This window comes from Osmerus mordax, chromosome 1 (genome assembly GCF_038355195.1).
Source record: "Osmerus mordax isolate fOsmMor3 chromosome 1, fOsmMor3.pri, whole genome shotgun sequence".
Classification (NCBI taxonomy): Eukaryota; Metazoa; Chordata; class Actinopteri; order Osmeriformes; family Osmeridae; genus Osmerus; species Osmerus mordax.
This window is the reverse complement of record NC_090050.1, coordinates 2,113,742-2,126,887: the sequence shown is the minus strand read 5'-3', so window position 1 is coordinate 2,126,887 and position 13,146 is coordinate 2,113,742. Positions and strand designations below refer to the sequence as shown.

At 41.7% G+C, this 13,146-nt stretch overlaps 1 protein-coding gene across 1 annotated transcript; it reads right to left on the bottom strand.

The window, feature by feature from the left end:
• Positions 1–160: 160 nt before the first annotated feature.
• On the bottom strand, positions 161–9,389 carry LOC136942835 (serine/threonine-protein kinase 38-like). The gene is made up of 14 exons (XM_067235850.1): positions 9,281–9,389; positions 7,735–7,876; positions 6,225–6,276; positions 5,920–6,042; positions 5,736–5,819; positions 5,068–5,191; positions 4,725–4,879; positions 4,284–4,386; positions 4,128–4,189; positions 3,571–3,688; positions 3,337–3,460; positions 2,999–3,094; positions 2,481–2,575; positions 161–2,233 (listed from the first exon to the last, which is right to left on the bottom strand). The coding sequence occupies exons 2-14, from the start codon at positions 7,863–7,865 to the stop codon at positions 2,094–2,096; spliced, it is 1,407 nt and encodes a 468-aa protein (XP_067091951.1). The 5' UTR covers positions 7,866–7,876; positions 9,281–9,389; the 3' UTR covers positions 161–2,093.
• Between the last annotated feature and the right edge of the window lie 3,757 nt (positions 9,390–13,146).

Here is a 13,146-nt window from a genome sequence, read left to right as displayed (position 1 = left end):
TTTCATTTTTCTTCTTCTTCTTATTGTTACACTGAGAGTTGCATCAAACCTCTTGAAGGAATTAAAGACTTAGGCTTTCACACTGTAATTTAGATGACAGTCTCAATCCACTGAGCGCTGGATCCCACCAGCTCCCCCTTGTGTTCGCAACAGTGAGGTGAGGGGTCTACACAATAGGCTATCAGATATTTATTTGACCTCCCGTTCATTTACAACTCTGAGCTTTTATACAGAATGGCTGAGTAAATGTGTCTGTGCTTTGTATTTTGTATATGGGAGTAGTATTTTCAGCACTGAAAATGTTTTTCTTACAACTTAGATATAATATGTCCAGTTATCTGTAGGCATTTATACAAATTCTTATTTTTCCTTCTTAAATGAACAGCATATTATGTCAGCATAAATACAACAAATGTACCGCCTTTTCTTATTTGTGACATTTGTACCTTTTAGAAGAACACTATTCTAACCTCAGCATAGAATATAAAATATGTACACACAGAAGGCACTACAGCAACAGGGAGGCCCTAAAGGGGCCGTCTGTAACTTTTTGATTCTCTGTGGTCATAACATTCAACAAACAAAGGACAAAGGCAGAAAACGGACAGAAAGCTTCGTTTGGTCGCAGCCTTGGAAGACACAGCCCTCCTCCCCCAAACTCTTAACTTGAACCTTGAAAGCACTCAAGTGAATACAACAATGAAAAGAAATCAACAGGTGTTTCCATTTCAAAGGAATCCAACGTCATTCAGTCAATTATCACACAGAACTATTGGATAGTTTGCTGCAGATTGTCAATAGATGTAATAGCAATACAAAGATGGAATAATAAATACAATCTAAAATCAAGAAGCTCCATATTGATTGTCAACGGGGTAGACCCAACTCTATGTTCATAATGAAGGTTTGGCCACTCTTAGACAGTTAACTCATAATAAAGTTGACACACAAGAAAGATATTGAGCTGACCATCTTTGCTTAAAAACAACAAAAACAAAACAACTTGAATTGGAAAAAAAGCACTGTCAGACACAGGCAATATTCTTGGCTAAGTATATCATGATGAAGTAAGGACACTTTTTAGGTTCAGATAACATCCCAATGCGGGAAGTGTTTTCATATGGAAATATAGGTGACATATGCTTAGCATTGAATAACAAATCTTTAAATGTATTTAACATCTATAGTATTTCAATACACAGTGGTATACAGTTTCGAATAAAAATAGGTTGGAACTGACTCTTTAGAGCTTTCAAAAAATACACCTTTTTTCAGAAGCTCCATCGATACTGAATCAGGAGCCCAAAACTACGCATCCAGTTTTTCTAGAAAGGCCTTCTGAGCTTCATCTCCCACAGTTCTAGGGGTCTGTACTAGGATCTGTACTAGGGCAGAGCTGTGGGTATGTACTACGGTCTGTACTAGGATCTGTTCTAGGGAAGGGCTGTGGGTCTGTACTAGGGCAGAGCTGTAGTAGGTCTGTCCCAGGGTCTACTAGAGCAGAGCTATGGAACTGTTCTGGTGTCTGTACTAGGATCTGTACTAGGGGTCTGTACTAGGATCGGTACTAGGGTCTGTACTAGAGTCTGTATTAGGATCGGTACTAGGGTCTGTATTAGGATCTGTACTAGAGCAGAGCTGTGGGTCTGTACTAGGGTCTGTACTAGGATCTCTACTATGGTCTGTATTAGGATCGGTACTAGGGTCTGTACTAGAGCAGAGCTGTGGGTCTGTACTAGAGTCTGTACTAGGGAAGAGCTGTGTGTCTGTACTAGAGCACAGCTGTGGGTCTGTACTAGGACCTGTACTAGTGCAGAGCTGTGGGCCTGTACTAGGACCTGTACTGGTGCAGAGCTGTGGGTCTGTACTAGGACCTGTACTAGTGCAGAGCTGTGGGTCTGTACTAGGACCTGTACTGGTGCAGAGCTGTGGGTCTGTACTAGGACCTGTACTAGTGCAGAGCTGTGGGCCTGTACTAGGACCTGTACTAGTGCAGAGCTGTGGGTCTGTACTAGGACCTGTACTAGTGCAGAGCTGTGGGCCTGTACTAGGACCTGTACTAGTGCAGAGCTGTGGGACTGGGAATTCAGAGCTCATCTCTTGCCTCCTTTCATGTAGGAAGGAATGGCTCCTCTGGCTGTGAGGCCCTCAAAGCGCTTGTAGGTGTAGTTGATGAAGACCCAGTCCTTGTTCTTGTAGTCTACCTCCACATGGCTGCTGGCTGCTGCTGGCACTGGGGAACAGAGAAGACAGACCAACAGATTCAGGTCGGACTAGATTCTTGCAGTAAGAACAATACAGAAAATGTAATGTTAATCTGGGGTAAAACAACGTTATTATCTCTACTGCCTTGAATGTCATTACACTTGTTTTGCTTTAGAATGCTGCCAACAAGCATGTAAACAGTTATTTCTGCTGGACTGCCAGCAGTGTTCAGCAGCCTCCTCTGGATGGTTCTCGATACATCTTTGTTTTCTCACCGGAGGGTTGGAGAATGTCTGACTCTGGAAACTCGTCGAAGTTTGACGTGTCGTCGATGCTTTTAATCTCTATGGGGATCGCTGCAGGTCTCTCCCTGTTTGGACAACAACAAAGAAAAGGATGTTTCATCAATACCTTTGGTTTTTACAGATCTCCTATAGGGCAAGCAAAAAATAGTAATAACCCTCATATTTTGCTGTCCCTTGTGTAACCAAGTTGAATTGGTTAAACTCACTCCTCAGTATAACTACTAGGGGTGGGAATCTTTTGGTACCTCACGATTCGAATCGATTCTTGGGGTGACGATTCGATTAAAAATCGATTCACAATTTTTTTTGCCATTTTTAATCAAAATTGTATTTTATTCTGAGTTTGAATCCCAGTAAGGGGAAGATCTGAAGGAAGCAATACTGACGAGCAGAGCGACAACTGTTCCTGTTACACTTGCTAGTGTGCAAGAACGTTATCTCACAAAATGTTTTAGGTTCAAGTCATGACCTTTGACTGTAGGTCTTACCTGATGTGGTCATAATCCACTCCCTCGAAGAAGTGGTTCCTCTTGATCTCCTCCACTCCTGACGCACCTATCCGATGGTCACCCTCACAGCAGAACCTGGCAGGAGAAACACACAGTCTCTTGAGAAACACACAACCTCTTGTTGGACATCTGCTGAGAACACAGGAGAAATCTGAACCACAAACCTTCTACATGGAAACTACATATGGGAAGTTATGTTCATTAAATGCCATTAAGAGCAACTCACCACATATGCATTGAACATCCTCTACTTTAGAATATGTAACTAAATGAGTCTTTCTGACACTGTGGTTAGTTATAATACTGTATATTCAGACCTGAGGATGAGGTCTTTAGCTCTCTCTGAAATGGGCACCTCGGGTGGAAAGACAAGAGTCTCCTTCCAGTTCATCACCTTCTTATACGTCTCCTGGGGTGTCTCAGAACAAAAAGGAGGATAGCCTGAGGAGAGAACATTGTAAACACAGCCTCTAGCTTATATTGCTAATTTATGAATTTGTATGAAAAAAAGAAACAAATGCCCCAAACAACCTATGGCACAACATACGCACCAATCAGCATCTCATACATGATAACCCCCAGGCTCCACCAGTCACAGAGCTTGTTGTATCCTGTCTGCATGAATACTTCAGGTGCAATGTAGTCTGGTGTTCCCACTGTGGAGAAAGCCTGAGGAGAGAGGCCAGAGCGTCGTCCAAATGTTGGAGGAGAATAAGACTTTTTGTGTACTTTTTCTGAAAATAATATTAAGATGTGTTCAGTCCAGGGACATCTGGATATGAGGACATTTAAAAAAAAAAAGAATTAACGCTGAATCAAGAATTATAATTCTTAATTTACAGGTCATCATCAAGTTCCTAATGTAAATTAGGAAATAGGGGGTCAGATAGCTGAGCGGTTAGGGAATAGGGCTATTAATCAGAAGATTTGCGGTTCGATTCCAGGCCGTGACAAATGACGTTGAGTCTTGGGCCTTGGGCAAGGTGCCTTGGGCAAGTCATTTCACCCTACTTGCCTCGGGGGGAATATCCACTCTGGATAAGAGTGTCTGCTAAATGGCTAAATGTAAATATTGACCAAGGACTACAACCAGACATCCAGGACCCACCAGCTGCCGCCTGTTCCTCTTCCAGGTCTCTGCTTTCCTCTTGGAGTTCATGTTCTGAGAGTCTGAGCAGGAAGCACAGGCACTGTTATGACACACAGCCATTCGAGGGTTTGTGTGTTTCATCAACAAGTACTGTTGCATCAATGATGAACTCACTGAGGTCGTTGGACAGGCTGTGGTTGAGGTTCCTGTAGAACTCTGTTCGATGGGCCTTCTTCAGTCCAGTGCACAAGCCGAAGTCTGACAGCTTCACGTGGCCCTAACACGCCCACACAAAGACGGTTGGACGTCAATTTTGAAACGTTTTTCTTTAAAAACAGGTTATAAAACGGGCACCAATTCAAACTGGATTATGAAGTGAATACAGTCATTGTTAAAAATACAAATACAAAGTAGAGGAGAGAAAAATGTACATAATAAACTCAGGACGTTCCAAGTGTGACAGGTATCACGTGTCCCTCAACACTATAAGGTCTTCACTCATTCGCTGTTTGTGATAGTTTGTGAGATTTGGGCGTCTGACATTTGTGTAGAGAAATAACAGTGAGAGTGTGTGTGTCTACGTGTGTGTGTGTTTCTACTTTTGTGTGTGCAGACCTTGGAGTCCAGCAGAACGTTGTCAGGTTTGACGTCCCTGTGGATGAAGCCCATTTGGTGGATGGAATCGATGGCCAGGACAGTCTCTGCTATGTAGAACTGAGTCTCCTCTTCGGTCAGGGTGTCCTTTTTCATCAGCAACGTCATCATGTCACCTGCAGGGGGCGGCACACAGTATCAGCACCACACACACACGTACACACACATACATACACACACACACGTACACACACACACATACTAACACACAGACACATGTACACACACACACACATGTACACGTATACACACACAGGTACATGTATACACACACTCCCTCACACGCACGCACACAAACACACACCTCCAGGGAGGAACTCCATGAGTAAATACAGGTTGAGCTTGTCTTGGAAGCTGTAAAACATCTTCACCACCCACAGGGTGTCTGCCTGAACCAGGATGTCTCTCTCGGCCTTGATGTGGCCCACCTGGACACACAGACAACATACACTGTATCACCTGGACACACAGACAACATACACTGTATCACCTGGACACAGACAACACACACTGTATCACCTGGACACACAAACAACACACACTGTATCACCTGGACACACAAACAACACACACTGTATCACCTGGACACACAAACAACATACACTGTATCAGAGTCAGAAATACTTTCTCTGGGGGATCTCAGGGTGAAGTGCTGTCAAAAGGTCAAGCTGATTGTGCTAGACTAGTTAACATTGAAGTGGAAGATTATTTGTTTTCGGTATTAGTATTAGTTGTAACTACATTGTTTACTTTAGAGGAACATGGGGTAAGGGGTGTAGTTTAAGAAAGACAAACAATTCCGAAATATCCCTTGAGGAGTTGCCAGATAGAGACAGGATGTATTGGACTGCAAACACAGAGAAACATGTTCTGTTTCAGCATGGCTGAAACTGTTCCTTATGTGAAAGGCCTGGCTGGAATGTACAAAGTGTGAGCAACGCTAGAGGAATGAAGGAAGACAAAACGTCACACCTGCTCTTTCTCCAGCATGTCAGCCTTGCGCAGGATCTTCATGGCGTAAACGTGACCGGTGTCTTTCTTCTGGACGAGACGCACCTGCAGGTCAAAGGGCAGGGGTCCACTTTAGCTAAACTATGTGCAACTGGGCCCCGCCAGGTCATGACCAATGGGAGTGTAGCAGGTGCATCCATCTTACCTCTCCGAATGCTCCTCGACCAATCACCTTGAGGGACTCGAAGTCGTCCAGGCCCAGCCTGGTTCTCTTCAGTCGGAGGAACTCTGTTTCTTTACGAGCGTGCTGAGACCTCCTCATACGCTTCTACAACACAGACAGGGAGGAAGTATGTGTGTGTGTGCCTGAGCAGAGAGCCATTGTGTACGTGTGTGTGTACGTGTGTGTGTACGTGTGTGTGTACGTGTGTGTGTACGTGTGTGTGTGCATGTGTGCGCGTAGGTGTGCGTGTACGTGTGTGTACGTGTGTGTGTGGCCCATAAACATACCTCTTCATCTGGCAGTCCTTCTTCATCCATCACCCTCTCCAGCTTCTGCTGCCTGGCAACAAGGGGTCGAAGGTCAAGGTTAAAGAATACAGTCATTTAGTCAGTTATCTACAGCCCCTCTGGAAAGTCCAGAGAGCCCTTTACTTTGGGTGGATCACCACTGTCATCAAGGTCTCAGTCTTGACCAGCCTCCTAATTCCTGAAGCCTGCTACCCCCCCTGCTTTAGCGTGCTGTTGGCTTGGAGGTGAACTCCCTGGTTCGGGTTTGATCCAGCTCATGGCCATTTGTTGTTCTAACCCTCCCTTATATCTAGGCCTCAACGCAAATCCTCTCCAACTAGCTTGGAGTTCTGAAGAGAATTCCTTAAGACTTCATGTCTTGCTTTTCGATCTGACATGCACTGTAAACTGTTGGGTACGGTGGCCCTGAAGTGCAAAACACACCCACTACATTTACATTTAGTAGACGCTCTTATCCAGAGCTACATACAGTAAAGTACAGGGACATCCCCCCCGAGGCAAGTAGGGTGAAGCGCCTTGCCCAACGACACAACGTCATTTTGCATGGCCGGGAATCAAACTGGCAAACCTTCGGATTAATAGCCTGATTCCCTAACCGCTCAGCCATCTGACCACCACTAATACGAGTACATCCCCCAAATGAAAACACTCCCGCCAAATATGAGTAAACTCCCCCCAAATAGTATGACTTTCTCACCTCCCCCCGAATACAAAGTCATGCTCCCCCAAATGGGAAACGACATTACATTCACAGATCAGGGGAACAGATCAGGAACTACTGTTCACAGATCAGGGGAACAGTGATGTAGTGCCTTTGGTAGCGTGTGGATGGAGTGTTGGGCATGCTTGAAGTTGTGTTTAGTTTACTTAAAGATCATCCAATGATGAGAGCTCTGGGTTTGACTGTCCTGTTCTTGTAGTTGTAGTAAGTAAGGTTAATAACACAACAGCTCTCAAATAATACTTTTCAAAGTTTACTCAAACTGAATTTTTTACAAATTGTATGTTAAATAACATTTGAATCCAACTTTAGTTTGGGATTTTTGATGGTCACAACCATAAGATATATTTTTTTTATGAGACATACATTCTTTAAGCCTTGTGTGGGTCTTGCTATCGCATACATCTTTTAACAGTGATTCCCATCTGGTGCATATCTGTCCTTTCTACACAAGCAGAGAGAGCATAAACACAGTTATTTGTGTGGACTTCCTTTTATGGAGTCAGTTGAAGCATTGAATGGCTGTTTCCTATCAAGGCACTAACTTCCTTTACAGACCTCATGCACCAGCTTCTTCTCGTCATATGAAAACAAAACATCAGCAGGCCTCACTCCAGCCTGGAAGGAGTTAACCACATGAACTAAAGTCCACAGACTACACAGAACGAACCAGTATGTGTGTGTGAGCGTGTTTGAGGGGGGTACATGAGGGTATGAACAGTACCCTCATGTACCCCTGGGGTGAGGGGTGCATGCATGAACGCCCACCTCATCTCCCTCTCTTGGTGCTGGGCGATCAGGTTGCTGTAGAAGTTCTCCAGGGTCACCTTAGCCATGGTCACCCTCTCCTTGGTGTGGTTACTCATGGAGGAGCAGGAGGAATGGCCCCTCGTCGCCATGGTTACCTGACCTAAACACACACAGGCACACCCAATAAAGCCTCTTTCCCATCTTTCTACCCCCCCCCCCTTCACACACCTTCCTCATCTATTTTGTGAGTCTTGTAGCACCCGATTGTGAGTCTACAGTCTGTGTGTGTTATCTCTGAGAAGACTATGCATGGCTTTTACCTATAGTAACCTGGGCAAGCTATGTGAGCTACGTATTAGTCACTCTTTATCTGGCTATAACTGCTAGCCCAATCCCTCTGTTATTTGTGAATACTTGATGAAACAAGATGAAAACAATTGAGCAAAATTTTGGAAATTCTTCTAAGTAGCTAATGAATTACCTTGGCGAAAGACGCCATGTGTGTGTGTGTGATACAGACATACGACAGCAGACTGTGAAGAATGTTGTAGCTTTCCGCTACAAACAAAGCAATGAAAAGACCTAAGCATGAGTCACAAATGTTCCCACCATTATTTAGTGGTAACACAGAGATAGAGAGAATGTACCCACATTTTCTGGGACTTTCTCCTGGAGAACTGAACTCATGATTTGTGGTGAGTAATGTTAGCTCGTGTCCCTTCAATTATGCCTAAGTTTAGAACACATCAGAGGCTGGAGGGAATGAGCTGAAGTCAGTGAAATGAAGAGAACCAGTGCCACAGTAGGATCATTCAGAGTGTATCTGTAGTGTATGATAAAGGCAAAAATATGTAAAAGAAACAGTTGTTTAACTGAGCTGACACTCTGGCTGACTGTCCACCCCAAAGTTAACCCATTCCTTCTTTAAAAAAGTGTGTTTTCAAAACAAAACTTGTTTACAATGGCTATTATGAGAGAAAACACAAAAAAACAGGAGAATCAACAAATAAACACAGGTAATTGTCGACCAGTGGAGTTGTTGAATCATGGGCTACAGAGTAAGCATTATATTACAAATCCATCAGATATACCAAACAGGAAGTACATATAGCCTATAGGTAACGATTCGTTTCTTACACGTGTATTAAATGTTTACACGCGAGATTAGATCCTACTTTCGTTCAAAGAGAGTATGCTTTTGAAGGGATACGTCGTCCAACAATTCCTGGGACCACTCGAAAATAGCCTGGCAGGGAACAGTCTTTGTTACTCTCACGGAGGTATTCGAACTTTTAAGAGTAAGGATGACTCTAAATCTCTCTAAAACAAACACAAATCTAGACGAGGGAAAGTTGTTCGTGAAACTTAACCTTAAAGATATGTCGGCGAAATGAGTTTACGACGAGTCAGAGAATAGTTTACTTTGTTTAGAATAAAAAGTAAACATCTGCCAGGCGTCAACGTCGTAGGCAATTCATCCTACCCCACAATTCCGATAAATGTATCATTCTTATAGAGGATGAATGCATCTTTATTATCTTCTCCAACAAGTTTCGTTTCTTACCAGCTGGTAATTTAATCAGAGCTCCCTCTCTTCAGTTAAGGCAAAAACTGCCCGTCAAGTCTGTGTCATTTCTCCCTCTGGTCTGGTGAGGTCTGGTATCCATTCGAAAAATACGGGAAGTGAAGTGCCCCTCCCTGCAGAAGATTCCAAATTACCCCGAAGTTCTCCGGCTTGCTACGGATCTGTTTAAACCTGGAGGTAATGGTGATGGGAACATTAAAAGACTTTTGTTGCCATGACGCAGTAGTATTCGCCCCTTGACTGTGTTCAGTAGCAACATTATGGAGAAGGCAGTGATCCATCCACCGCAAAAAACAGTAGGCTAATGTTGTGATGAGTTTGTGATGGTTTCCCTTACAAAAAATAAGTATATTAAAGTATACTGTAAGTATACAAAAATATGGATAGTACACTTTTAGTTCACTTTTGATATACTTTTAAGAAGTATACTTAGAAAATAGTTCACTTTTGTAAGAAGTATACTTAGAAAATAGTTCACTTTTGATATACTTTTAAGTATGCTTTGAAAATAGTTCACTTTTGTAAGAAGTATACTTAGAAAAATTTTCACTTTTGATGTACTTTTAAGTATGCTTTGAAAATAGTTCACTTTTGATATACTTTTAAGAAGTAAGCTTAGAAACAGAAAATGGTAGGCTATACATTTCTTCTGGAGTAGGATGTACGTTTTTTATTATTATACAGCAAAAACAGTCAAAATAATTTAAAAGTACATTACAGGTTACATTTTGTAGATCCATCTCATTCTAATTATTCATGTCTATGAAAATATATTATGCATTGCACATTGAATCTTTTTTGGTACTGAAGCTGTAACCTTAATTACTGCCAAAACATTCTGAAGCCCTATAATCTTATACTAATAATTATCAATTGGAGTATTAATGGAAAAAAAGAAAAAGCTACTTGAGAAAGAAGCAGACAGAAGGGTTGCATTATGCATTTGAAGGTTATACTGTCAAACTGAAGAACGAAATAACGATGTGAAAAAATGAAGACAGCGTGGCTCATTGGCTAGTTAATTCCCACGATGCCAGGCAGTAAATAGTGTTAACATTTGCTGATAAGTTTGCCGTTTGTTCGAAATACAAATCTTCAACTTCATGAATTTCGTTTTTTAAATGTGTCTGCTTAGAATGTAGTGTTTTGTTGTGTGGTCATTGTTGTGGTGGTTTACCATTGTAACCATGAGTTAAATTACTGTTACGTTTCATAAGAAGAGCTGGATTCTCATAACTTCAACTCTTGACCACTAAATAGCTTATTTAAGTTAAGAAACTGCAGAATAACTTTGCAAGGGCTCCCGTTCTCGCTAAGTGATTTATAGTCTGAGGCGTTTGAAGGGCTCCTAAACGTTATTATATTTTAGTAAGTAATAGTGAAATTGTAGTTATTAAGTTTACTTCTTGACGTAATTACATTAATTGAAAGTGCACTTAAAAGTATTGCAAAGTATATTTGAGGCTCTTTAGGAAGTATACTTCATGAACTGAAAGTGCACTACACAGGCCACTTTACAGTATTCAAAAGTAAACCTTGAAATACACTATAAGTGTACTTTAAAGTGTACTAAGTGACCTAAAAAGTGGGCCAATTCAGTTTACTTAGTACAAAAATAGTATATAAATAAGTACAAAAATAGTATACTTTAAGTAACATGATAATAGTATACTTTTTATACTAAGTATACTTACAAAATAAACTTGAAGTATACTTCTTTTTTGTAAGGGTTACCATTTGGCACTTCAAATTATTGCTCTGAAGAGCAGAATCTGGTCCACCGTTGAATAATCATAGACAGACACTCTATAAGGAAAAGTGTTGTCAGCATTATGAAAGGTGGCATAGCCTAATGATTAGATTTTTGGGCAGTGAGTTTCCCAGGATTATCTTGAGAACCGGGCACTCTGCAAAGTTCATATTTTGCAGGTGTCCTTTTTATAATCCAAAGGAGTGCCGCGATTGACGTTGTTTGGGTGAACATTTCAATATTTCCCTCTTTGCTCTCAACTCTCGGCCATGGTGAGTTGACTGAGGTGCACCAGAGCCATAGAAAAAATGGTTAGGGTTAGCTAACCGTCTGCAAAGTGCAAAACCGAACAGCAATACTACAAACATATCCAATAACTTTACTGTTTACACATTGTAGTGTCACCAAATGTAGTTCACACACCACTGGTCTCCTTCTGGCTATACTACAGCACTCAGTTTGGGAAAAAAGGCTTTTGTATACTTTTGAGGATTATTGATTACAGTTTTTGGATATTGCTTACACACTTTTTGCAAAATTTGGCTCGTTATGTCAAAACTGTACACACAATCAGACATAGCACTTGGAGAATAACAACTCACATCTATGCCAAAATGAAACACTGCAATCAAAACGCTCCTTTCTAAAAAATCAAATTCTTGCAACAAAACCATACACACAAGCACCATTTGAATTACTCTTTTATACCACCAGCAACACTCTGATGGGCTTTATATAAAACACTGCAGTGTTTCTATTTTTATTGTCATCTTTGCAGACTCAGTCTTCTGTAAAATTCAAAAGTAGAATTTATGCAGTAATCTAAGAAGAGTTTTACAAAAAACAAACATTCTTACAGAAATAAAGAAAAATAGAATCACAAATCATCAAATCTAGCAAAAATAAATAAATAAAATAACTGGATAAATTGCTATTGGAAAAAAAAACATACTTGTTTTGTGTGTGTGTGTGTGGGGTGGGGGGCTGTGGGGGGGGGGGCTTATGGATCCCGCCTTCTGTTTGGATCTGGCCACAAGACCTCGTCAACATCACAGGCAACGTCCTTGCGGGCATTGGGGAAAATATCGCCTTGTGTGCCGAATCCACCCTTGGATTGATCCCACCTCAATGTCTCCGCATGCCTCTTCCATTGCTTGCAGAAGAGGCATGCGGGCGTGTGGTTGCCGATCATAAACTTTCCACCGCCATGCTGGAAAATAATTCCTCGATTGCATTTAGAAAGGGGCTGTAAGGGGGCAAGTATAAAGGTGTGAAATGGTTATGGTTGTTGAACCAATCTCGGACCAGAGCAGCCCGGTGGAAACTAACATTAACTCAGATGACAACAAACCTGGGCTGCTCTGTTCTGTCCTGCACAACTGCATGCAGTGCATCTAAAAATGCTATGATCTGTCCTGTATTGTAGGGGCCTAGAGTGGCATGGTGAAGCAGGGCTCCTTGGACACTAATTGCAGCACACAAGGTGATATTTCCCCACACGCTGCCCAGGGACATTTACAACATTTAAGTAATTTTATCTCAAAAGGGTTTTCCTACTTTTTAAAGTTGTTTTCTCTCTTGAACAGAGATCTTATTGGGATTTTTATTATTGTTTGAATTATTTATCACTTGTATTATTGTTTTTATTGATTTTATGTAAAGCACCTTGAGCTACAATTCTAGTATGAAATGTGCTATATAAATAAAGTCTTACTTACTTACTTACTTACAACGGCACTTTGTCCAACTACGATACGACCCCGACGCCTGGTTTTGGGCCTGCATCATCCACGTAGATGAACTCATGTGGCAGTTCGGCGGCATCAAAATCCAGAACTCTCTGTAACAGAAAATATTCAAAAGTGTTACTGTAAACACATACAGTAATTACAATGTGCATATTTTCAGTAGGGGTTGGGTTGGGTCAGTATAGACAAAAACTACAAGCTGCAGGGCAAGTGGCAGCATAAACCCTCATTCCCACATTACAATATATAGTATGTCAAGTAAAGTGACACATACCTGCACATAATCATGGCGCAGATCCTTGACACTGTTCCTCTCAAATGGCACCCTGTACAGCTGCTTCATTCTG